The sequence below is a fragment of the Malaclemys terrapin genome, chromosome 8 (assembly GCF_027887155.1).
Source record: "Malaclemys terrapin pileata isolate rMalTer1 chromosome 8, rMalTer1.hap1, whole genome shotgun sequence".
NCBI lineage: Eukaryota > Metazoa > Chordata > Testudines > Emydidae > Malaclemys > Malaclemys terrapin.
The window spans coordinates 37,320,029-37,346,335 of record NC_071512.1 but is presented as its reverse complement, the minus strand read 5'-3'; the positions used below and the strand labels follow the sequence as shown (position 1 = coordinate 37,346,335).

The window sequence follows — 26,307 nt, the reverse complement described above, 5'->3', positions numbered from 1 at the left end:
GTCTTATTTACAACAACATCTTTCTTTACTATATTGTAGGACGTAGGTAGAAATATAGATACATAAAAGAACGCAAATTTGTGATTACATCTTTGTTTGTTCACTTAAAGAAGGTAGATTTCCAGGGGGGCGCTGAGAAATTTTTTTCTGAAAAGGGGGCGGTAGGCCAAATAAGTTTGGGAACCTCTGATCTAGATATTTGCCTAGTTTTGCAACAGGCTACATAAAAAGCACTAGTGAAGTCAGTACAAACTAAAATTTCATACAAACAATGACTTGTTTATACTGCTCTATATACTATACACTGAAACGTAAGCACAATATTTATATTCCAGTTAATTTATTTTAAAAGTATATGGTAAAAATTAGAAAGTAAGCAATTTGTCAGTAAGCGTGAGCTGTGGCACTTTTATGTCTGATTTTGTAAGCAAGTAGTTTTTCAGTGTGGTGAAACTTGGGGTAGGCAAGACAATCAGATTCCTGAAAGGGGTACAATAGTCTGGAAGGATTGAGAGCCACTGACTTAAAGGTGCAAAGACTATTTTTCAGACCTCTTGGACCCATCTCTGCGTAGCATCACGCAGATCACTCTGGAGTCTGGATCAGCAGTCTGGGTGAGGAGGTGTCAGGGATGTCAACCGAGCTTTTAATTGAGGCCTTGATGCAGCAAGGCACAAGACATGCGTAACTTTAACTACTGACTGTCTCGCTGTGCCTATAGCCGGGTCACACGCTGACCGGCGAGCATTCTCTGAGAACAGGGAAGGGCAAAGTGTGGGCAGCGGCCTCGGACGCTGCTACAACGCATGCCCAGCTCATCCGCGCATGCTCAGTGCAGTGAGGTTCCGGGGTGGGTGGGAGACGGGAGTGCGGCAGCCGGGCTGACGGGCGCTGCGGTGACCATGGCTGACAAGGCGGCGGAGCTGGGCGAGGCGCTGCGGCGCCAGGCGGACACGGTGCGGCGGCTGAAGCAAGAGAAGGCCAGTCCGGAAGAGGTGAGCCCGGCCCGTCCCCGCGGCTCCCTGTCCGGGCTGTAGCGCCCGCTCCGGCTCCCGCGCGCCTGTCCCAGGGGGTTTGGCTGGGGGCTCGGGCCTGCCGGGGCTGGGGAAGCAGGATGTCCGGGCCGGGAAAGGGCCAGGAAGCCCAGCTGCCTTCCCTGGGTGGTGCTGTTCATCTGCCGTCCTGTCTCTGTACCCAGGTGGCTGAGCAGGTGGCGAAGCTGCTGGAGCTGAAGGCGCAGTTGGGCACAGATGATGGGAAACACAAGTTTGTCCTCAAGACCCCAAAGGTAAGTCCCCAGCCCTGGACTCTGAGGCTGTGACAGGCAGCCCCTCTTCACTTCCCCTCTCCCTCTGGTGGTGGACAGCCTGCCTTGGTCCCCACAGTGCGTGGCTCAGATGCATCTGCCTGGAGGAATGAGCTGCAGCATAGTCTGGCCCAGGGCCAGTATGTTACCAGGGTGCAGGGCTTGAAGGCTCCAGCCACAGTTGTCTGACAAAGGCTCTGTGTGCGCTTACAAAGGTACCAAGTGGCATGGAAACCTGAGACCCAGGTGTGTAAACAGCCAGGACTGGAGCAGGACGGGAGGCCCAGGAAAGCATGCTTTCACTCTACTTTGTACAGCCACTGCAGGCTCTGCCAATGGAGTACCTGTCCATCTGAGAAACCTGCAGTTAAATAAATTCATCTTGAACCCCCTACCCAACCCCCATCTATTGTACCCTCCTCACTCCACCGAAGATGCCCATAAACACAGCTAGAGGAAGAAGTTAGCTTTGCAAGTTCTTAAAAGTTTCCACAAGTGGTGGCATCACTGGGAGTGTTAGTATAGACAGGCCTCTGACTCACTGCTAGCAGTGTAAGAACCATGTTGTCTAACCACTTTGTGAATGTGACACAATGGTAAAATCACTTACAATCTCTGGCACCTGATGTCTGGTGGAACTGTGCTGAGGGTGATGGCACTGGAACTTTAGGAGAAATCTCAATGTAGACAAGGTCTTGTGTATCTTCCTTCCTTTTACCTTATCTGTGGGTCATCTTCCATAAGAGCCTTGTGTGCATGATCTGTGTGGCCCCCAGGCCTTCACATGCTTCTCTTTAGAATATATGTCTTTCAATAGGACTATACACCTAAACAGTATTATGTAGCTAGATTAAGAACATATAAGAACATGAGAACGGCCGTACTGGGTCAGAGCAAAGGTCAATCTAGCCCAGTATCCTGTCTTCCAACAGTGGCCAATGCCAGGTGCCCCAGAGGGGGTGAACAGAACAGGTAATCATCAAGTGAGCCATTCACTGTCGCACATTCCCAGCTTCTGGCAAAACAGAGGCTAGGGACACCATCCCTGCCCATCCTGAGTAATAGTCATTGATGGACATATCCTCCATTAATTTATCTAGCTCTTTTTTGAACCCTGTTATAGTCTTGGCCTTCAAAATGAATGAAGGGCCAAAAGATCATAGACTTAGTGCATTAAAAAACAATTGTTTTAAAATCAGCCACAAGCTTATCTTCCTTATTCCATCACCCTGCTCTGGTTTTGTCTCCCATTCTCTTTTTCTCTAGTAGGATTCAAAAAAAGTGTGGCCATTCTCATGGGTAATGAGAATATCCACATGTTGCATCCAAAAACAACAACAAAAATACCCCCAAAATAACGTAGATTTAAATCCTCAAGCTTCAAGACATAAGCCAACCACAAACTGACTAGGATTAGGAAGAATGTCCTCTGTGGACAAGTTATTCCATACCATAGTTGTCCATTTTGGGGTTTCTTGCACCTTTTTAAGCACCAATTACTGACCTGATCTGGGAGAGTAATTCCTGTAATCCTTTGTGAGCTGTTTAGGGCAAAGTCCTGCTCTTTTGTTTATGTAGTGCCAAATACACTGGCACAATCCAAATAACTGTTCTCCCAGACAGAAGATCTGCAGGGGACAGTTTCTCTGGTGATCCAGATTGTATGGTGGCATGTTCTCATGGGCTGTCCCAAGTCAAAGCAGCTAGACTTCACTGAACAGCCTGGTAACTGCACTGGGAGGGGCACTTTCAAAGCTGCCGTTAGTGTACTCAGCCAGGTCTGTGAAACACCTGGCCACCAGCAACTCCCATCCGCAAACAGAACACAAAACTAAAAGCTTGTCTGCACACAGAACTTGCATCAGTTTAGAAACCCATCATTAGTTTAAACAGTGCAGCTTTGTGTGTATCCCAGCCCTACCTTCCCAGAAATCCCTCACTGTCTTGTCTGTTATGACCACACTTTACTATGCATTAAAGAGAAAGTGTCTCCACTGCTGATAAATAAATCATTTAACCCTATGCCTTCGAGATAGATGAATGTCCCAGACTTCAGGGCTTCTTCCTGGTAGTTAACAAAGCACAGGGTTTTATCCTGGTTTTCATAAACCCCAGAAGAGCTGGTGTAACTGACAGCAGACTGAGTGAGCACATGTGCACTGCAAGGGACACCCCATATGGCAGGTAATGCTGCCACCTTGCCCTGCATGGAGCCTGTATAGTCTCCCTAAATCAGTGGTTCTCAACCTTTTTGGGCTCAGGGCCCATTTGTAAATGTTTATGGCCTGTCACAACCCAGTAAATAGTCTGGGGGTGGAGGCCCTGGGGTGGTTCTGGTTGGATCCTGGGAGGGTTGGGTCCTGCCCGGCACTCTCCCCACAGTGGCAGTTCCTGCAGCTCCTGTGTTGTGGGGCTAGCTGGGCTTGGCTCTCTGCTCTGGGTGTTGCAAACTCCAAGGCTGCAGCACTGCTCAGGTTTGGCTCTGCTCCCTGACTGGACCAAATTTGGGTGAGTGGAGTTGTGACCTAGCTCATGGGATTGCCGTGCCACTCACTCAAATTTGGCCTACCCGGACTCCAGTTATTATGACAGCTGGGCCAAACCTGAGTGGCGCTGGGACCCCAGAGGCTGCAGTGCCTGGAGCAGGGAGGCAAACCCAGCCAGCCCCATGGGACAGGAGCCACAGGAGCTGCCACGTGACCCTTTGAAACACTCTGGCAACCCAATTTTCCGATCCATGGGTTGAAAAACCCTAGACCATGCTGCCTCTATCTATTGACTTGCTCCTTTTTGACCAGAGATCCATGCTGGCTGCTCAGCAGAGGAGCTGATAACTGAAGGCATCCGTCTCGAAGGGCACTTGTGGCCTTCCAAGCTCCATGAGCAGTTGCCTGGGCAACGGTGCCCATCTAGCTGTGAACTGATCTGGGGTCTTCCGAAAAATGAAGGGAACCCAAAGGCCAGCGCAGGGTGGCTGTGAGATGACCTTGACTAACCTGTGATCTTTAGGGCATAGTGGTAATAAGTAACCCTGGTGACCAGAGCTAGAAAACTTTTCTCTAAAATATTGCTCTTCCAGAGCAATCACAGCTGTGGACTTTAAACCTTGCGCCCCCTGCAAAAGCCAGCTCCACCCTCAAGTATGAGTACAGGCAGGGTGCAAGGATGTTATGTGGCATTTTCCCTGGAGCAGCCAGACCATTTATAGTGGTTGCCACATCTGGTGAAGGGACCAGGAAGCTAACAGCTCAGGTTCCCCAGCCTTGTAGCTGATGTTAGATATCTGCTTGATGAGGGATCTTGCTGGGACAGTAACTGACGGTTCTTAAAGTACAGTCCCTGGAATAGGGACTGTCATTTTCTTTGTCTTGTGGGGCCCTGAGCATCCCGAGGCTGGCCAAATAGGACATAGGTCAGTCAGTTTTAATCTGCTGTAGATGTTTTTCTCTTTAGAATTTTACAGAAGCTCAGGGATTCTGTCTGTTTCAGGTTCCTTTAAATATGTCCCCAATTTCAAAGGTAATAAGGTAGCTTCCATTAGCACTCAATTCAAGTAAATGAGGGAAGTTAGCATTGCTTAGAGCAGGGGTTCTCAAACTTCATTGCACCGCGACCCCCTTCTGACAACAAAAATTATTACACGACCCCAGGAGCGGGGACCAAAGCCTTAGGCCAGCTGCCCCAGGTGGCAGGGCCAAAGCCTGAGCCCTACCATCCTGGGCGGGGGAGCCAAAATCAAAGCCCAGGAGCTTCAGCCCAGGCAGGGAGCCTGTAACCTGAACCCTGCCACCCAGGCCTGAAGTCCTTGGGTTTTGGCTTCGGTCCCAGGCAGTGGGGCTCGGGCTTCAGCCCCAGGCCCCAACAAGTCTGAGCCAGCCCTGGCGACCCCGTTAAAATGGGGTCGCAACCCATTTTGGGATCCCGACCCACAGTTTGAGAACCGCTGGCTTAGAACTATGGTTTGCTCAAATAACAGTGATGAATGTGGTGTAAATGGCTGAATAGATCTGTAGGCTCAAAGGCTGTGCCACTGTACACATGGCACAATCTTCAGGCAGCCTCCTGCTTTTACAGAAGCAATGGCCTTGGCAGCAGCTGGAGCACTAGTGCAGAGTGTCTTTATCATTGTAAAAGCTGGCAGCTAGCCTACACTAGCACTGCTGCACGTCCTAGCCTCAGGGGTGCCACACTGGTGCTTGACCAATGGCAGGATAATTGCAAAAAATTGCTTGTGTGGCCAGGGCTAGAGACATCACAAGCAGTCACTAGAAACTTTTAATTAAAAAAAATTGAAATGTCTTTTTCTAGAGATTTTTGGTGTCAGGTGAGATGCAACGTCTGGGATGGCTAGCAGCACGGCATGCCACCTGCATACGTATCTGCCTTCTTCTAGAAGGGCCCATCCTTGTGGGCATGGGAGTTCAATCTTGGGCCTTGTCATTTTTTTGGCCTCTGCTGAGAACAGCAGCAAGGGGGTAATTAATGCCATTTGTGATAGTAGTGTGTGTGATGTGGACATCTGTCCACTAGGCAGAGACCCCTCAACTCATTCCACAAAGACCACTAAGCAACCTATTGATGGTAATGAATGTGGGCTGCATTTGAATCAATGACTAGTAGGTGAAAGGCTGGATAACCTGATCCCTTGATCCATCTTGCTCCTGTGCTCCAAATTTTAGCTAAAATAAAAAAGTAACTAGTAAGACTGCAAAAGTGGAAGAAAGTCTCTAGTTGTTTAAAATTTGAGACAATTCCCAGCTTCTCAAGATCTGGAAAAATGTTAGCAGTAAACATAACATTAAAAGCCAGTCTTCCTTTTCTGGCCCACAGAATCACACATTATTTAATATTGTGTGCCCCCTTTCTCTCCCTGATACCACATATGACTCTATCAGTAGAAGAGGCAAAGCCGGTAACTGCCATGTGAGAATAAGGTCTGAATTTATTAATAGTCAGTCATGGTGGTTTTTGGCTGTCTGGAGGGGATGATCAGAATGATTCAGTGATTCTAACAAAGAAGAAATGGAATGAGAAATCTCATCCCCTTCACATAGCAAAGGTGCACTCAGGAGACAAGTATCAGACCCTCTGGTCTTGCTGAAATGTCCAATTTCTCTGTCTAAAGGAATTCTTAGATTAAAACACCTATAAGCCTGATGCTTTACTCCTAAATTTCGAAAGCTCCTCTGTCGTCTCAGCCTTATCCTCTAGTTGGGTTATTTTACCAGACACTGACTCAGAAATATCTTCCTTTCTTTGGTGCCTCTCTAAACTGTGAGCTCCTTAAGGCAGGGACCTTGCCTTTATACGCGCCTATAAAGGGCCAAGCATGCTATTGGTCCTGTAGAAGTAATTGGATCCGTGCTGGATTCTCCACCTTCTGGCTCATGAAGTTTCCCTCTGTAATCTATGAACCTCTGGCTCCCATTAGCTGTGTGCTACCCAGCAGCTGTATAAGTAGCCAGGTCACTTCTGGACAGCATCTTATGGCTTTCACCTGCACTTAGAGATGGTCCAAGGATCTCTCATTCTTCTCTGGGCTGGAGCTTTTGCTTTTGGTTAATTCCCTTTCACCAGGTGTATTGATGCTGTTCCCATTGTGTATCCCTGTCTTTCTGGCTTTGTAAGTATTTTAGACACATGACACACCTAGTCCACCACTTCCTTCCTTTGTGCATGGAAGAAGCAGAATGTACCCATCCATGTTAATGTTCATCGAGGCAGAATCATTCTACCAGCTCAGGCCATGGTTCTGTGCTCTTCTCACCCACTTCCCTTTGATTTGGGGTCTCAGGGCACCCGGGACTACAACCCCAAGCAGATGGCCATCCGGGAGAAAGTCTTCGACATCATTATCAGCACCTTCAAGCGCCATGGAGCTGAAGTCATCGACACTCCTGTGTTTGAGCTGAAAGTGAGTGCAGGAGCTATGAGGTGACATCTGGGAGGGGGTGGCTGTGCTGGTTAAGGCACTGACCCGTGAGTTGGACATGATCCCCAGGCCTGTAGCTGTTTTCCCCTTGAAATCTTTGGGTGCATTTTAAAGTATGGTAGCTGCATTAGTCATAACTTGAAGGGCAGGCGCCCTGACTAAGGCCTCAGTGTGAGCAGCTCCCATGAAAAGTGAGAGCCTTCTGTAGTAAAACTGTGGTTTAAAGGTTGCACCCTTGGCTTATCATGTGGACATGTGGCATCTCCTTGCTTCCTCACTGAGCCTCTTGTTGCAGCTTTGTGCTCCTAGGCTTTGTCCCTTCTCACCTGAGATGTCATCTCTCTGTTTCATCTAGGAAACTCTGACGGGGAAGTATGGGGAGGACTCGAAGCTCATCTATGACCTGAAAGACCAGGGGGGAGAGCTGCTGTCTCTTCGCTATGACCTGACTGTATCCTGCCACAGTTCCTGCTCCTGGCATGCCGATTTCATCCTACACAGTACATTCACTGATGGGCAGTATCATGTGGAGGCCTCAAGAAGGAGATGGGGAGGGCAGTCTCTGCCTGGGTCTTTGATTCCAGGTCCTCAGTGGTGTGGCTGTCATGCAACAGGACCTAACGGGAAGAGCACAGGTCTGGGAATAGAGACCTGGGTTCTGTTCCTGGCTATGCCAGACTCGCTGTGACTCACTGTACTCAGCTGTTTTAACTGTTATTCTCCCCTTCATATAACACAAGAACCAGGGATCGCCCAATTAAATTAATAGGCAGCAGGTTTGAAACAAACATAAGGCAGTACGTCCTTACACAACGCACAGTCAATTTGTGGAACTCATTGCCATAGGATGTTATTAAGGCCAAAACTATGCTTGGGTTCAAAAAGGAATTAGATAAGTTCATGGAGGACAGGTCCATCAGTGCCTATTAGCCAAGATGGTCAGGGACACAATCCCATGCTCTGAGTGTCCTTAAACTTCTGACTACCAGAAGCTGGGACTGGATGATGGGGGATGGATCACTTGATAAATTGCCCTGTTCTGTTCATTCCCTCTGACGCATCTGCTGCTGCCCATTGTCGGAAGACAGGAGGCTGGGTTAGATGGACCATTGGTCTGACCCAGTATGGCCGTTCTTATGGGGGTTAATGAAGCTGTGATGCCTTCATGAAGCAGAATGTCTGATAGTAATAATTGCTGCAGGGCTGTCTCCTTTTCTTCCCTTTGGCTTCAGTGATTGAGGCGGTGAGCATGAGTGCCTCTTAGCTGTTACTCCTGGAGAAGGGTGTGTACCCTATTGAGCCAGGATAACAGGGGAGGGGTTAACCAGACTTCTGCCTGCAGAGTGATAACCAGGCTGGTTAGACACAATAGAAATGAGGCATAACACCCTTTGCTACTATATGCAGAGAAGTTGGGTGATCCTGTCCACACCAACCCCCTTTGGAAGGGCTGGGTGGCTCTTGTCCTAGATCTTCCGAGCCACAGGAGAGTCTTCTTACGTTCCACCCTTAACCCTTTGTGCTCAGGTGCCCTTTGCTCGTTATTTGGCAATGAACAAAATCACCAACATTAAGCGCTACCACATTGCCAAAGTTTACAGACGGGATAATCCGGCCATGACAAGGGGCCGCTACAGGGAGTTCTACCAGTGTGTGAGTACCGGCAGTCTGAGTGTTCTCCATGCTGTGGGGAGCTGTGTGTCTGGGCCAGGGTTCCCCAGGAACTCAGTCAAGGTGGACCTATATGTGTGACTACAGTGCTGGCTCAAAGCACAAGGAAGTGGACAGGGAGGAAGAGAACTCTATTTGTGTCTGGGGCCTGGGTGCCACATGGGGAGCTGGATATCTGGGGACCCTGGTTGCTGCTGGGCTCCCCCAGTTGTGTTACACTGCCCAGATTTTCACTGCCTGTGCTTGTGCCCCAGGATTTTGACATCGCCGGCCAGTTTGACCCCATGATTCCCGATGCTGAGTGTCTGAAGATTGTGCATGAGATCCTGAGCGGGCTGCAGATTGGAGACTTCCTCATTAAGGTAAAACCCAAGCCAGGTGCCAGTGCTGGTTTCTCTAGACGATGCTGTGAAGTGAAGAGCATTCTCCTTGCTTTCTGCTTGCTCCTGGTCTCAGTCCGGCAGCACCTGCAGCTTCTGTAATGCACAATGCAGATTGATCCAGAACCCCTAGTGTCTGTGGCATCTCCTCTCTATGCACTGTCTATGCTAGAGAAACTACCTGACACTGGCTGTCACCCAGCTACCACCATCTCAAGCTGCTCTTCAGAAGGGAGTTCTGGGGTGGACAGGGTCACCCAACTTCTTTGCCTGTTGTAGTAAAGGGTGTTATGCCTCATTTCTGTTACATGTCTAACGTGCTTTACTCCAGGAGGTGTAGAACTTGTCATGTTTTGGTGGGTGGAGTCAGACAGCAGCTCTCAAACCCAGCTCAGGCAGCAGGGCGACTGCTATGTTGGGCACCCAGTGCTAAAAAAAAAAAAAAAGGGTCCGGTAGTATTCGTCTCTTTCTTCAGGGCTTCTGATGCTCATGGTGAGGTCCTGCGTGTTGCACCTTGAGTCTGCAAGCTCCACACCTCCACCCTTGTACTGATGACCTTCATCCCTGCTCCCTTTTGAGAATCCATCACCTCCTCCAGGGAATCTGTCCCTGGGCTCAGCCCATGCTGTGCAACAAGAGATGAACTCCCGGCCCACGTGTGGCAGCACGCAGCACATACTGCTGTGCAGACACAGCCTCTCTTATAGTCTACCTTGAACAAATGGGGGCAATAGGACCTGAGAAAATTAGAGGTAGCTAGGTTGTTAGAAAGGGACCGGGTGCCCCGAGACAGCAATGGGAGTAGTGGTGTCGGGAGAACCTTGGAGGCAGCTAAGGCCCCCTGTGAGTTCATAGACCTAGCGAGACACTGCTGGGCTCTGTGGATCAGTTGGAGGGGTGGAAGCCAGCGCTGGCTGCAAACTTGTTGCTGGGATTTCCTAGTGGAATATCTGGTTATGATGGGGGCTATCTGTGTTGTTGGACCACCCCAGGGGGAGCTGCCAGGGACTGCCAGACTGGATCTGACCCAAGGTTCATCTAATCCAGTATCTTCTCTGACAGTGGCAGCAGCTGGTGCTTGTGAGGAAGGGGCAATTATGGAATAACCTGCCCACAGGGAAAGCTGCTTGCCCTGACCTTCATCAGTCAGTGTTTGGTTTATACCCTGACATAGGAGGATTTAGAATCCTCCAAAAATTTGTTACCTCCCTTGTGTAACTGCAGGTGTGCCCATTCTCCATATAACCATCTGATTGCTTAATTAATCCTGCTAAACTGTTGGCCTCCGTTACATCTTGTAGCAGTGAGTTCCACAGGTTAATTATGCATTGTGCAATTTAAAAATTCCTTGAGTTTTAGGTGTAATTGGATGTCCCGCTGTTCTGTATTCTGAGAGAAAGTGACTAGAAGTGCCCAATTTGCCTTCTCTCTATCCTTCATTAAAGATTAGTTCTCTGTCATGTACTCTTATATACAGAGCCGGTGCCTTGATAGTTAAAGTTAAGAACAGCTTTCTGTTTAAATGATGACTCTGTCAGAGGTGGGAAAACTGTGGCCTGCAGGCCACATCCGGCCCGCGGGACCCTCCTGCTCGGCCTTTGAGCTCCCGAGGAGCTCCTAGGGGAGGCTAGCCCCCAGTCCCTCCCCTGCTGTCCCCTCTCCCCTGCAGCCGCAGCTCGCCATGCTGCCAGCGCTCTGGGTGGCAGGGCTGCAAGCTCCTGCCAGGCAGTGCAGATGCAAGAGCCGCTGGCCTGCCCCGGTGCTCTAGACTGCGTGGCGGCGGGGCTGCCAGTCCTGGTGCTCTGAGTGGCATAGTAAGGGGGTGTGGAGCGGGGGGGTGGATAAGGGGTAGGGGATCCCGGGGGACAGGGAGCAGGGGGTGGTTGGATGGGGTGGAGGTTCTGGGGGGGCGGTATGGGGACCGGGAATGGGGGGGTTGAATAGGTGTGGGAGTCCCAGGGGCCTGTTAAGGGGCAGGGGTGTGAATAGGGGTTGGGGCAGTCGGGGGACAGGGAGGAGGAGGGGTCCCCAGGGGGCGGTTACGGGACAAGGAGCAGGGGGAGTTGGATGGGTCGGGAGTTCTGAGGGGGGCAGTCAGGGGGTGGAAAGTGGGAGGGGGTGGATAGGGGGCAGGGGCCAGGCTGTTTGGGGAGGCACAGCCTTCCCTACTCAGCCCTCCATACAGTTGCAGAACCCTGATGTGGCCCTCGGGCCAAAAAGTTTGCCCACCCCTGCTCTATGTGCTCTAAAGTCTACATAGTTATTTGGATATGCCTTGACATTTGGTGTGCCTCATGGGGTAGAGTTATTGGTCCAAATTTGGGATCATTTGATCAAGGAGTTCTGGAGATACAGCCCCTCCCCCCGCAAAAAAAACCCAGCTTTTCTCAAAATTGAGATATTTTAACAGCATTTTTTGTGCACAGATCTATGGATCAAACCTGGGCTCTGATCCTGTCACAGAGGTCCCTAATGCTGGACATCTGACCCAGCATGGAACCCACTGTCCCTTTGGGGGAGTGAAATTGAGAACAACATTTGTGAGCGAGCTTTTCAGTTAGACATATACCTAACTATTTCTAAGCCTCACAAAGTATATGGCAGGGGCACACACGATTGACAGCCACCAGGTGGTCTAGTGGTTAGAATAATGGACTTGGACTCAATAAACCAGGATTCTATTTTTGGTGCTGCCACAGGCTGCTCAGTGACCTTGCCCAAGTCGCAGCATTGCTCTGTTCCTCAGTGTCCCCATAGGGATAATGCTGTTTCCTTTCTTGGTAAAGTGCTTTGAGATCTGATGAAAAGTACTATGGGAGAGCATCTCAACTGCAAATCTATATGATAATTACAACTGCCCCATAATGAACGCTAACTCCTACCAACAACATTTTTCTGTTTAAAAAAAAAAAAATCCAAAACAAAACAGCAAATTCACTGACAGGAAATTTGGTTAAAGCAGAGTTAAGGTTGCTGAGTGACAGTTCGTGCTCAGCAAAATTCAAACTTGTGAAAACCATGAAATAGAGCGTTATGGTACATGCCCACACAACCATATCTCTGCCTTCTTGGAGCAGAGTGCCCATGTGCCATAACACATACTTGCCCTCTGCCTTTGCATTGTACTGAAAAGGAGATGCCTACGCTTGCCCCATACAGCTACACAGAAAGAACACTACAGCTGCTAAATTTTACACCCCCCTTCATTCTTAGGCACACAATGCCATACAGCTTTCTACTGTACTTCCCCTTACCCTTCATTAAACCCACAGACAAGGTTCATCTTACTTCTGCCTAACTGCTAATCCCTGTGGCAAGAAGACTCCCACATTTCAGTGTTACATTGCATGAGTATCCCCCAAGATAGAATTATACAATATCAAGGTTGGAAGGGACCTCAGGAGGCCATCTAGTCCAACCGCCTGCTCAAAGCAGGACCAATCCCCAGACAGATTTTTGCCCCCGCTCCCTAAGTGGCTCCCTCAAGGATTGAGCTCACAATCTTGGGTTTAGTAGGCCAATGCTCAAACCACTGAGCTATCCCTCTCCCCCAAATTAATGGAGATATCCTAGCTCCTTGAACTGGAAGGGACCTTGAAAGGTCATCGCGTCCAGCCCCCTGCCTTCACTAGCAGGACCAAGTACTGATTTTGCCCCAGATCCCCAAGTGGCCCCATCAAGGATTGAACTCCCAACCCTGGCTTTAGCAGGCCAATGCTCAAACCACTGAGCTATCCCCCCATACATGGAGATATACCTATCTCATAGACATGCACCTCTTTCCTTTGCACCCCCCCTCCACCCAAAAAATAGCTTCATATCTCAATCACAGGCTCTTCCAATCTGCTCCAGCTAATCCCTCCACCATTCAATGCAGTGACATCTAAGGCAGTGAAAGCAGCTGGAGTGCATGCAGCTAATTCCAAGGGGCTATTGCCAGCTACAGGGGGGCAGAATGAAGGAGGTCTGGGTATTTACCTTATCTCTGTATTTCCTGATTCTTTTCAGAAGTCTTAAGTTTTGCTGGAGTCAACATTTTGCAAGGCCACAGATACCATCCAGCAATCTTAACTCTGTGTTAATGAAACTTTTTGTCAGTGAATTAATCTCTGTTGTAGATTCATTCCAATTGTTTGAGTCTCTTCCCGTCTGGAAGACTTTACAGGCTTTGAATCTCTGCTCTCCCCTCTTTCTGCACCCCCACTCTTTGTGCTTTTTCTCCATTGAGAGAGGGTGACCAGAAGTGTCATTAGTATTCCAGGTGAGGGCATGCCATTGAGGCATTTAATGGACTGAATATTTCCAGTATTCCCTGTCCCATTCCTTTTGCATCTGTTTTCATTATTGGCCACTGCTGCTCGATTTTCATTGATGCTTAGGTTTTTCCCCCCATGAGTGGTGGTAGTTAGTTTGAAACCCAGCAGTGTCTGAGTAATTCAGATGATTTTCTCTGCTGTGCATTACCTTGCATTGGAATTCATTGAGCTTTGTCTGCTGTTGTGCCACCCACGCACCTACCTTAGCTCCTCAGACTTGGCTAACTGTAATAATTGTCACTTTGCCACCTTGCTGCTTGTTGATGTGTTCAGTAAACGCTGGTCCTCATACAGAAACTTGGGGCACCTGCTGTTAACCTTTGCCATGCTGAAAACTGAACATTTCCTCCTCCTCCTTTGTTTTCTGTCTTGCCCAGTTTCTGTTCCATGATGGGACTTTAATTCTCATCCGTGCCTCTCCTTCCTGAATAGTCTCCTGTGAGGCCCTTTGTCAGAGGCTTTTGAAAGTCCAGCTAAATTGTCATCCAGTTTTCACTTGTCCACTGTTTCGTAGCAGGAGCAGCTAAGCCCCTGGGACTTCTGGGAGCTGATGGTGGTAGGGGTAGCTGGCTAGGTGGGGTCGGGGTGGTAGCCAGCCCCTCTTCTCTACCCCCAAAGTCTCAGAGGAGTGGAGCTGAAGATTCTGTTGTAATTGGGATATTTCCATTGGGTTCCCATTGAGTGACTCTGCTTCCTTCCAGGTCAACGACCGGCGTATCCTCGATGGGATGTTTGCAGTTTGCGGGGTACCAGACAGCAAGTTTCGAATGATTTGCTCCACTGTGGACAAACTAGACAAGGTAAGGGCTGAGGTTTCCTGTTACAGCTGCTTTGTGGGTTTCACAGCCCTCCCAGTCAGCACAGACTGCTCAGACAGACTAAGGGCAGTGGAATCTGGTTAGAGAATGCTAGTAAACGTTGAATGATTTCATTTCTTCCCCCGTGTGTTGGACATTGGGGGTTCAGCACCTAGATAGTGTAACTAGGTCTCCACGAAACACCCTATTTCCTTTAACATCCCCAATGGGTCCTGAGCAAACTGATTTACAGTGCAAGTCACCCTAAATCCATGGGATTCTGCAGGTCTCTTAATTCACCGTCACAAGATTTAAAAGGATGAGCTGCTGGTTATTAACCTGGAGTAGTGAAGCTCCTGTGTGTCTGGAGCGCAGGGATCCCACCACCCCACTCCTGGTTGCCATCTGGAATCCATGCTGCATCGGAACGTTCAAAAGCTTTTTTCTAATTCAGTGTTTGTGGGGCCATCAACATCCACTGTTGTGCTGGGGATCTCATTACAGCCCAGCTGCTCTCCAGCACAGATCTGTAGTATAGATGGAACCTTGCTAAAGCCTTGGTATCTGGCATAGTGGCAGACTGCAGCAGGAGGAGTATAGAGGCCAGGATCCTGCAAGCCAGCCACACTTCAGATGACTGAGGACTGAGTTTTGTCAGGTAAATTTGCAAATGAATAGGATGTAGCGGCATTGTCCTGTCAATGGCTCTGTAAATATCACCCTGTGAGCAAGTGCTCTAGTGCTCAACAATGCTCCAGCCAGCATCAAAGCAGGAGACACACTGTCTGTGGAGGCTGGGCATTGCTAGCTGTAGTGTCTGTGGGAGGCTGGGGTCATATGCGGACTTGTCACTTCAAAGCCTCCCTTGCCCTAGCAACTTGTATGTCCTGTGAGGAAGGAAGGAGCTGCACTGTGGATGCTTAGGGAGATGGAGTAATGGTGAAACCATCTCCATGTTCCAATCAAATGAAAGTACAGAGGAAGGAAAGAGAAACCAGCCTGAAGAAGCTGTGAGCGCTGAGATTGGTACCCACAGTGTGTGGGATATGCACGTTTCTTGTGGTGGACAGGCTTATGCCAACCAGGCTGGCTAGTGTAGATGAGCTGTAATGGTCCAATTCTGTATTGTAGCCAGAGTTAAAGATAACAGCCCAGCACTCTGCACTGGTCAATAGCTTTGTTTCCAGGAGGAACAATAGCAGCAATTCTCACCTCCACTTTGGTTTGTGAAGATGAATGAGGTCAAAAAGTGAGTTGGCCTTCAGCTGCCTCTCTAGACAGTTTTCTTTGCTGCTGAGTCTTGACTGTAATTCCCAGGCAGACTTTACAAAGCTGGAGTTAAGGCTGTAAATGACTTTGCTCCTCTGTGCTAACTGAAGGGGGAAACCTTAAAAGAACGTTATAAGGAGTTGGAGCCAGAAACCAGACCACTGGAAAATCTGTAAACAGAGTTAAAGCCCAGGTAAGGAGCCAGGGTAAGGCAGCCTAGGGACACCGTGACAGAGGAGGGGCCCTGTGACCTCCTTGTGCTGTGGTTCCACACACACTTTGAGCCCTGATGGTGGGGGGCTCTCTCCCCTCCCAGAGAGGCACAGACATTAGCATAGGGTCCCCTTCTTCACTCTCCTCCCATAGAGCAGCAGGAGGGGCCCAGCCCTCTCCTAGAGGGGCAGCAATTACAGCAGGGAGCTTCCACAGTACTTAACCTGGTAGCTGACATGTAGTTGCTTGGGAGGGTGGATTGCACCCACTGTAATCTTCTCCCGCCATACACAGAGTCCTGTGCTGGGGTGGTGTTGACCATCCCTTACGCCATGCATTGGGTCTTGACGTTAATACCCAATTGAGATGCATAGGACAGTTCCCCCTCTAAGAGCTACTGTTTCAGACTCTCTGCAGACTCAGGCAGATATAGCTACACCAGTTACACTTTGTTTGTGTTTTTGAGCTTTCCTTTGCAAATACAGTAGAACCTCAGAGTTATGAACACCTCGGGAATGGAGGTTATTTGTAACTCTAATAAATTTGTTAGTCTCTAAGGTGCCACAAGTACTCCTGTTCTTCTTTTTGCGGATACAGACTAACACGGCTGTTACTCTGAAACCTGAACTGTGTGTAACTCTGAACAAAACATTATGGTTGTTCTTTCAAAGTTTACAGCTGAGCATTGACTTAATACAGGTTTGAAACTTTATTATGAAGAAGAAAAATGCTGCTTTCCCTTTATTTTTTTAGTAGTTTATGTTTAACACAGTACTGTACTGTATTTGCTTCTTTTTTGGGGGATGGAAGGTGTTGTCTCTGCTGCTTCCTGATTGTGTACTTCTGGTTCCAAATGAAGTGTGTGGTTGACTAGTCAGTTCATAACTCTGAGGTTCTACTGCATGAGGGCTAGGAACTTTTTTTACGAAAGCTGAGATTCTGATGTGCTCACCCGACTGTAGGAGCGGGGAACCCTTGTGCTGGGGCCTATAGTGTCTGTGCCTTAATCTGGCTCTGTCTCTACTCACAGCGCTGAGAGCCATCCTTGCAGCTGAGATGTCTGCTGTACTCGGGCGGCTCCAGGCACCAGCGCAGCAAGTGCATGCCTGGGGTGGCAAGCCGCGGGGGGCGGCCTGCCCGTCACTGCAAGGGCGGCAGTCAGGAGGCCTTCGGCGGCGTGCCTGCGGGAGGTGGTCCACTGGTCCCGCGGTTTCAGTGGCGGGTACGCTGAAGCCGCTGAACCGGCAGATCACCCGCAGAAATGCCGCTGAATCCACGTGACCACGGACCGCCCACAGGCATGCCGCCGAAGGCTGCCTGACTGCCATGCTTGGGGCAGCAAAAAACATACAGCCCGCCCCGGCTGTACTTCAGTTATCTTCCTATGTTTGAAAGTATTAACAGTGAGAGATTTATACACAGGGCCCACCCCTGCAAGCGCACTGCAAGCACTACCCTTGGCGTCACTGGGAGTTGCGCATCCCTACGTGGGCTAGCAAAGGGTGTCAGTAGGACACTTGGAAACTTGCTGGAACCTTTACTAATTCAGAGGAATTTGGGGGAGAAAAATTTACACAGCTGCTTTAGTGAAATCTCTCGGGACACACAGGAAAAGGCAGAGTGGTTAGTAAACTAACTATATTGAGTAGTTGTAAATAAAACAAAACCTGCAGCAGCTGGTCTTGTCTTTAGCAGCCCTCTGCTCTAGACCAGTGGTTTTCAAACATTTTAGGCTGCGTACCCCTTTCCAAATAATGTAGCCTACCATGTACCCCCATCTGAGATAGGGTCATAATATACCTATGACTAGATTGCAGAGTCTTCCTAAATAAAATGCGTTGTCTGCCATTACAGGATTTTTCTTACATATCCCCGACGAAAGCTCCTGTACCCCTAGGGGTACATGTACCCCAGTTTGAAAACCACTGCTCTAGAATGTACTTCTAACACTTGCATTCTTCTTCCTGTGGAGGCCTCCTTTAATGATTCTAACAACATTCAAGAAAGGCTACTAGCTGGATGCTTAGGTTTGAATGCTCAGCAGTGAAAGAGTTAATGCTAGCATTTTGCGGTTCATCATTAACTCCAAAATGCCAGATGTAGTTTGTCTCTCTCTGAGCATGTGGCGCTGCACCTGTGCTGCTGTAGTGTAGATGCTTCTTACTTCGATGGAAGGGATTTTTCCATGGCTGTAGTTAATCTCTCTCTCAGAGGTGGTAGCTAGGTTGTCAGAAGAATTCTTCCATCAACTTAGTTACATCTACACCAGGGTTTAGGTCAACCTAACTATATTGCTGAGGTCACACAATTTTTCACAGCCTTGAGCAATGTAGCTAGGACAATCTCATTTTTAAGTGGAAACAAGGCCTGAGCTATTTCAGGCTGCTGGCTGCATACTCAGGCCTCGTCTACACTAGGGGGAAAAGGTGTGGCTTCTACAATGAGATCATAACACACTGTAAACACTAGTGGAGAAAGGGCAAGGTGTAGTTTTACCTTGGTATAGCTAGTCATTTTGCCCTGTCTACACGAGGGTTTTTACAGTGTGTTAGTGATCTCCTTCTAAAAATGACACCTTTTTTCTTAGTGTAGACGTGGCCTGGAAGCCAGTATCTGCACTGGCAAACATGGGACCTGCAATTCGTAACCAGTGCAGCAGCAGAAGCTGTAGAGAGGACAGGTCCTGGGTGGGCTCAGATGTTTTTACTGCTGTGACCCTGGCCTGAGATCAAAACAAAAGCTTTGTTTGCTATGTCATCCCTGAGTTCTGTGATAGTTTGCTCCATGTTCTTGCTTGATGAATTCCATTAGAGCTGCTGTCCCAGGGATGGATTTACAAGATGATTTTAAGACAGGGTAAGGGGTAATGTTATCAGAGTAACAATGCCCTGAGGGGATGCATTGGTAAGTGGGTAGTGTGTGTTGGATATGCTCATTGGATATGCTGTGTAGTGTAGCACTCCCAAGAAATATAGTAGTTAGGAGGGGGGTGAATGGCCTGGTCTAGTGGGCTACTAAAATATGTAATTGGCTATTCATTTGTAAATGCTGGCACCCTGCATCATTATTCCACAGACAACTGAGTCACTAACAAAAGTAGCCAATCTGTCCTCCTCCATCGCTGCCTCTTTCTTTGTAGTGGTGTGATCCCAGGACCAGGAGCCCAGGTGCCCCGGCTAATCCCAGCTCTGAAGCTGACTCTAGCTGTGACTTTGGAAAAGCCACTTAACCACTATGTGCCTCAGTTTCCCCTCTGTTAAAAGAGGGGAGATAAATACTTACCGACCTTGGTGCTGTGGGGTAGGTTTGTCTGCGAAGTGTTCCCTGTTGTCATCTCTGCAGTATTTTTTTTCCCCTCTTATTTTCTCTTAGCCTTTTCTAGCTGTGTTCTCACTTTCTTTTCTTATAACGATTTTTACTGTATCTTCTTTTATACCTTGCCACACATTGTTCTGCTTCACATGAAATAAATTGACTAGATCCTGGAATTCTGAGGCATCAAGGTGCTTTAGAGTCTGATTTCCCAATTCCTCTTTGCTGCTCTATTTATATGAAGCAGAACAGTGGCAGACAGGGAGAGATGGTGATGAGTGCTCCACTGAGAACAACTCCCAGGAACAGTGGGTTCAGCCTGGGGAGCTGTGATTAACATTCTCATCTCCCCCTCCCCAGGCAACATGGGAAGATGTGAAGAGCGAGATGGTTGGAGAGAAGGGGCTCTCGCCAGAGGCTGCGGATCGCATCGGGGAATACGTTCAACTGCATGGTGAGTTCTGTGGAGCTGTGAGACCTGGTTCCCTGTCCAGCCTCACCAGGTCAGATGAGAGTCCATGTGGGTCACTTCACCAGCCACTCCAATTTCCTTGGTCTCTGCATGGGGAGGGTCAGGGTTCCCCAGAGGTTTAGCTGCTGTTGCCCAGGCCGAGCTGACATGCAGCCTGCACGTCACAGGTAGGATGCATGGTCGGTATCCCCTGGGAGGGAGATAGAGATGCATGAAGCTGGAGGAGTGAGCAGGTGGCTGTGAGCCAGGCTGAGTGGAGCGAGTCCATGGGAGCTTGACCACGTCACCCTCCCTGGTATATTTAAGTTGTGTGTCATTTCTGCAGGTGGGCTGGGTCTGATTGAGCAGCTGCTCCAGGACCCTAAGTTGTCCCAGAACAAGCTGGCCCGAGAGGGGCTGGGAGACATGAAGCTGCTGTTTGAGTACCTGACCCTGTTTGGCATCGCAGATAAGGTGAGTGGTGAAGGGACACTGACCAGGCCTGACTGGGTCATTTGTTGTGCCTGGTAATGGGATTCCCCTCCTGTCCCACAGATCGCCTTCGACCTGAGCCTGGCGCGGGGTCTGGATTATTACACTGGGGTGATCTACGAGGCCATCCTACTGCAGCCTCAGAACGCCCACAAGGAGGAGCCGGTCAGCGTGGGCAGTGTGGCTGGAGGCGGCCGCTACGACGGGCTGGTGGGGATGTTCGATCCCAAGGGGCGGAAGGTGCCCTGTGTGGGAGTCAGCATTGGAATCGAGCGGATCTTCTCCATCATGGAGCAGAAAGTGGAGGTGAGTGCCACCTGGCTACTCTTCCTCCTTTGATCCTAGGGAGGACAGACTGGCACCTGCCCTTCCTCCCTGCTGACACAGGGCTGATCAAAAGCTGCGGGGCTGGGGAGCATGCAGGCTCACAACCTGTGTTGGTCAGCCACTTAGTTGTCTAAGTCAGATTGCTGTGGCTCTACATGATTAACCAGTTTTAGGCAGGTAAATATGATCAGCACAGTAGTGACTGGGCAGTCTCTGTAACTCCATCTGGCAACAAAAGACCCAGGTTCAGATGCTGCTTTACCATCTAGGAAGATGGAAAACACAGCCCCCTGCCCCAAAGAGCTTACCGACCGAAAGATAAAGTGGTACAGCACAGGGTTGTCAGAGTGACAGCTACCACATGGAGTGTTCATGGGTTTTAATACACTGAGCAGGGAGGCAGGAGCTCATGTTCTAACTGGGGAAAGCAGTGTCTGTCATTGCAGAATTGTGAAGGTGCCTCATCCCATTGCTTTAGCGCTACCTCTGACCTCTGCTCTTGTTTCTTCCTCAGCTCCCCAGCCCCTTCCTGCTGGGCTGGAGGGACATCTGCTCCTGAGAACTTTTCTGCCAAGTCTTTTGTCAGGAGTTAAGCCACTAGCCTACTATTAGACTATTTTAATTTATCTCCACAGTCCCAGCAGGATTGGCACCAGCCCAGAGGCTGGATTTGACCCTTTTCCTCAGAACTTAATTTATTGTTCAAACACACAACTCACAAACTAACACAAACCAAGGCTTTTCATCCTAAGTGCCATCGCCCTGGGGGAGGTCCCTTGCCACAACAGCCGACCTGCTTCCTGTAGCTTCCCTCCTCCTCCTCTGAGCTCTTTCAGTCTGTATGGGAAGCAGCTGACCCTTCCCAGCTGGAGATGATCTTTCCCTCTCACAAGTCCAAATACCTGTTCTTAAAGGGGCTCTGCCTCATAACAGGGCTGCCTGGCCCTTAAAGGGACAGACCACCCAGTCTAAAGCAACCTGACTGCAAATCCCTTCCCTGCTCAATTGCTTATGTTTCAGTTTCTTGTGATTTCATGACCCCAGCTCTCTCATCAGCCATAGAGTTCCCCTGCAAATACAGACCAGACAAGATCTGATTTTCTCATGTTAAGAAAACAAATCTATTTAGGCCACCACCTCCTCTCCAGCTTGGGGCACAAGCCCAAAGCTTCTCCTTAACAGGTGAGCTTTACAGGGGGCTCTCAGGCAAAGTAGAGCCAGGAAAATGCCACTTTGAGTAACTGGCAGAAAGGGAAGAAGAGCATAAAGATGTCGAAGTTCCTGGCCTCCAATGGGGAAGAAGGGGGAGAGAGTGTGTTCGTTCGAGCTTGGCATTGCTTAACTTAGTGGTACCTGGCTCAGTCTGGGTCCCACCTTTCCTGCTGCTGCTATGGAGCTGGTCATGTTTTTTGTAAGGCTAGGTCAATGAGAGTACATCTGTTACTCTGGGAAGGTCTCTGGGGGGAAGCTTCCATGGAATTGCTCATCTCCAGCAGAAACTCCAACCCCGTGACACTGGAGTGGGGAAAGCTAGAAACTGCATTTTAAACCAAATTGGATCCCCAAGGATATAGAATGTAGAACTGTGGGGATTTGGCTTGTTGGGGTTCCCAGGGGCTCTTCCACTGTGTTGCTGCTGCTGGCTTGACCTTCCACTGTCTAAGCTACTGGCTTCCCAGTCCCCATTGAATCCATGCGTGCGAAGTGCTCTGTGTGAAGTGGTGGTGGGTCCTGATAGAAAGGGTCTGGGTGGGTGAGGAGTGTCTCAGCTCATGAGCGGCTGGGTGTTTCTATACGTCATCAACAACTCTCACAAGACTCTGTCCCTGCATCCAGGCTTCAGAAGAAAAGATCCGGACCACAGAGACGCAAGTGCTTGTAGCAGCTGCACAGAAGAAACTCCTTGAAGAGAGACTGAAGCTCATCTCTGAGCTGTGGGATTCTGGGATCAAGGTATGGCTGGGCAGAGTCTGAGTGAGGGAGAAGAAGGAAACTGGTTGGCTCCAGCCCTTCCATTCCCAGTGCTGGGCATGGACTAGAGCCATCCTCCTGTTCGTGTTACCCTAACCCCATAAGTGGAGAGGAGGGAGATGCTCTGGGGAGACATGCCACGTGAGCAGCAAGCCCTGCCTACTTGAATGTGACCTTGCTGCCTATTCTCTTCTATCCAGCCTCACCATTCCTACAGTTAGGCACTCACTCTGCTGTACATGAGGCAGGGCCAGAGCTGCCAATCGCTGGGAAGGGGGGTTGGCACCCCTTTAAGAAAAGCTGTACACGCTACATCCTGGTGGCAGTAGCAGCACATGGTTTCCAGACTTCCTGCTTTCCCTGTGTTGTGCAGCACTAGAAATCCTTTACACAAGCTCTCACTTGGCTCCAAGTTGGGAATATTGCTAACCTCTTCTACAGGGCAAAGGGCACTCTCTAGCATGGCATGCATCGGTTGCCCTTCTGATGCCAGCAGAGCTAAGAGAGCTATGTGCCTCATGCCACACCCCTGATGCCTTGCCTAGCTGGGGAATATTGCATCTTTTGCTCTCTAGCATCAACTGCCAGACCCACCATTGGAACTGGTAGGAGAGACTCCCTATGCTTCAGCAAAACAGTGCAGAGGAAAAGAGCTCCACCTGTGCCCATGGCACACTTTGCTAATGTTGGGTAAGCTGTTTCAGTTTTGGAAGCATTCTAATTGGGTTGCTCTTCAGAAGGGGGACCCTGCCCCCCTGCCTGGTCATTGAGAGATCTGGTCCTGCTGCCTCAAATGCAAACTAGATGGAGAAATCCAAGAACAGGAATGGCAAGTGGGTGCCTGGAGAAATCAGCAGGTATCAAATGTATTGCTGTACTGTGGGTCCCCTCTAGGCAGAGATGCTGTATAAGAAGAACCCCAAGCTGCTGAACCAGCTGCAGTATTGTGAAGACACAGGAATCCCTCTCGTTGCCATCGTAGGAGAGCAGGAGCTGAAGGATGGAGTTGTCAAGCTGCGAGTCGTAGCTACCAGGGAAGAGGTGAGGATGCCTTTGAATATAAGGGATGGGCTGAAGATAGACATTAACAGGCTTTGACTTGCCAAAGATGAAGTGGACCAAAGCCACCCCAGTACGTGGAAATGGATGTAGGAAGAGAAATTGAGGTGTCAGTAATCTCTCAGCCACATGAATGATTGTTGGGTACCATTGCTGAATTTCTCCTTTATACTCCAATAGTGGATATAATGCAGCTGTATTAGTATGGGGACCTTCCCATATTACTGCATCTCAGGAGGCCTTAGAATTAATATCAGCAGAAGATATCAAAGGAGCTAGGCACATTCATCTGACTTGAAGAGTCAGTGAGCTACACGAAGGCTGTTTGATGTGGCAGGTACTACGGAGGAGAAGGCTCGCCCACCGACAATGGCTAAACTGAGTGCGGGGACAGAGGGGAGGTAGATGCTAGATGAGGACAGGGAGGGGAGTGGAGATAAGGTCTGTGAATTGGTGACAATACTTTGCACATATAGGCTGGAGCAAGGCTACAGAGGGATGGTTCAGAAATAAGGGCAACTTTGAACTGGCTCCTACAGGCATGGAGAGCCTGTGAAGGTGTTGGATATGGTTGTGCTTCTTTGCATGAGAAGGTGGATAGCAGCATTCTCTGTGTGCTGGGCAACCGGGTCTTAAGGACGCCATAGAGAAAGGAGTTATTAAAAACTGTTTAGATTGGACCCTGTGCTAGAGATGAATCAAGCTGGAGAGCCACTTACCTAGGAGTTGTTTTGCAGAGAAGGGGTGTGTGTGTTAGAAACATTACTTCAAAAATGAACAGTTCTGAATACTTTGGCTTGATTTGTGGGAGGACAGCTAGGTGCTCTTTTGTCAGACAGGGCAGTGCGTGCGATTTGGGGTATTCTTGGATGGACTGGAGAAGAATGGTTCCAGGAGGAGGCTGGATTATAGGAGGGGAGTGGTTCTGTTAATTCATTTATTTGTTTTTCAGATTGATGTTCGCAGGGAAAACCTCACTGAGGAAATCAAGAGGCGAACGTGCCAGCCCTAGCCTTCCAGCCAGCCACATCAGCTAGTTTATTGGATTTCAACTGATACGGAGGAAGGGGAAGACTTGTAGAGATTTCCTCTCTAAATGCCAGAGTTCTTGCTCATGACATGTCAGTGGGGGCACAGGGGTCTTTGAAGCCGTATTTATTATTTTATCATGAAATTCCTTTTCCCAGAGGGAGCAGAGATGCTGCTTTGCCTTTTAAAGAACACTGTGCTCCTGGGCGTAGCCAGTGAGAGAGCTGGAGAGGATGTTTCCTGAGACACTTTGGAGAATGCCAGCTGTGTGTCTGTAATCATTACTGTTACTGGGCAGAGCTGTGGCGCCCTGGGCCATTGGCAGATACTGAGAATCTTGGTCACAGCTTCATGTTCCTTTCTGTTTGAATAAAGGTTCTGCACGGTGTCACTTCTCTGCCTGGAGGGGAAATGACCTCGTCTCAAAGTATAAAACATTCTAAGCAAGCTTAATAAATCTTCTGACAGTCCCACACCTGCCTCTTGTGTGACTGTCTTCTGGGATTGCAAGGATTTCAGGGCCTCTGTTACTCTTCCCCCCACACTCCCTCAGGACAAGTGCCGGGTGTTAAATGTCACTGCTGCTGCTGTTCCATTCTTTGAGTTCCAGGGACCTTTTAAAAAGTGCACTGGGGATGGTATTTTGCAGTGTGCAGTGAAAAGCCTTATCTGGAAACTCCCATTGGAAACTGTAACTATGCTGGTTCTGGTGGGACCCAACTGAGAGTGCCAATTCAGGACAAATTGCTTAAAACAGGGCAGTTACAGCCCAAGGCTGGGGTTTTTTCACCTCGAAGGCAAACCAAACCAGCCAGACTAAGAGGACTTTGGTTTCACCCCACTGGCTAACCACAAGTCACACAAGCAATTCCCTTTGACACTCGTTTCCCAGTATCACCACCAGTGCCACTCATTATGGGGACAAATGGTTATGAAAACCAATACCCCAGTAAAAGAAAAAAGGTTCTCCTGCTCCCCAAGGATCAAGCCACAGACCCAGGTCAATATACAAATCAGATCTTACCCACAAATCACGCTGTTGCCAATCCTTTAGAATCTAAAATCTAAAGGTTTATTCATAAAAGGAAAAAGATATACATGGGAGCTAGAATTGGTTAAATGGAATCAATTACATACAGTAATAGCAAAGTTCTTGGTTCAGGCTTGTAGCAGTGATAAAATAAACTGCAGGCTCAAATCAAGTCTCTGGAGCACATCCACAGCTGGGATGGGTCATTCAGTCCTTTGTGTAGAGCTTCCTTGTAGCAAAGTCCCTCCAGAGGTAAAAGGCAGGATTGAAGACCAGATGGAGAGGAGGCATCAGCCTTTTATAGTCTTTTCCTCTTTGTTCTTATTGTGGAAAATTACAGCCAAATGGAGTTTGGAGTCACATGGGCAAGTTCCTGCATACTTTGCTGAGTTACAAGGCATATCTGCCTTTTCTCAATGGGTCAGTTGTATAGCTGATAATCCTTAATGAGCCATCAAGCAGGAGCCGGAGCAGGGACATGCTGCTGCTTCTGGGAGCTGCTTGAAGTAGGTGCTGCTTGGAACCTGCAACCCTGAGCCTCTCCCCACGCTCTGACCCTGCCCTCCAAACCCCTCAATCCCAGCCCGGAGCACCCTCCTGCACCCCAAGCCTCTCATCCCCAGCCCTACCCAAGCCTGCACCCCCAGCTGGAGCCTGCACCCCCATCCCCACACCTCACTCCCTCACCCCAGCCCAGAGCCCCCTCCCACATCCAGAACTTATTTCTGGCCCCACACCCCCAACCAGAGCC

General features: G+C 49.2%; 1 protein-coding gene across 1 annotated transcript; it reads left to right on the top strand.

Moving 5' to 3' along the window:
* Positions 1 to 885: 885 nt before the first annotated feature.
* Positions 886 to 24,999, top strand: HARS1 (histidyl-tRNA synthetase 1). Its single transcript, XM_054037928.1, has 13 exons — positions 886 to 995; positions 1,199 to 1,288; positions 7,101 to 7,220; positions 7,594 to 7,689; positions 8,766 to 8,891; positions 9,164 to 9,271; positions 14,308 to 14,406; positions 19,558 to 19,651; positions 19,995 to 20,122; positions 20,204 to 20,446; positions 22,304 to 22,420; positions 23,333 to 23,479; positions 24,450 to 24,999. Exons 1-13 carry the CDS (start codon positions 903 to 905, stop codon positions 24,507 to 24,509), a joined length of 1,521 nt encoding a protein of 506 aa, XP_053893903.1. The 5' UTR covers positions 886 to 902; the 3' UTR covers positions 24,510 to 24,999.
* The last annotated feature ends 1,308 nt before the right edge of the window (positions 25,000 to 26,307 follow it).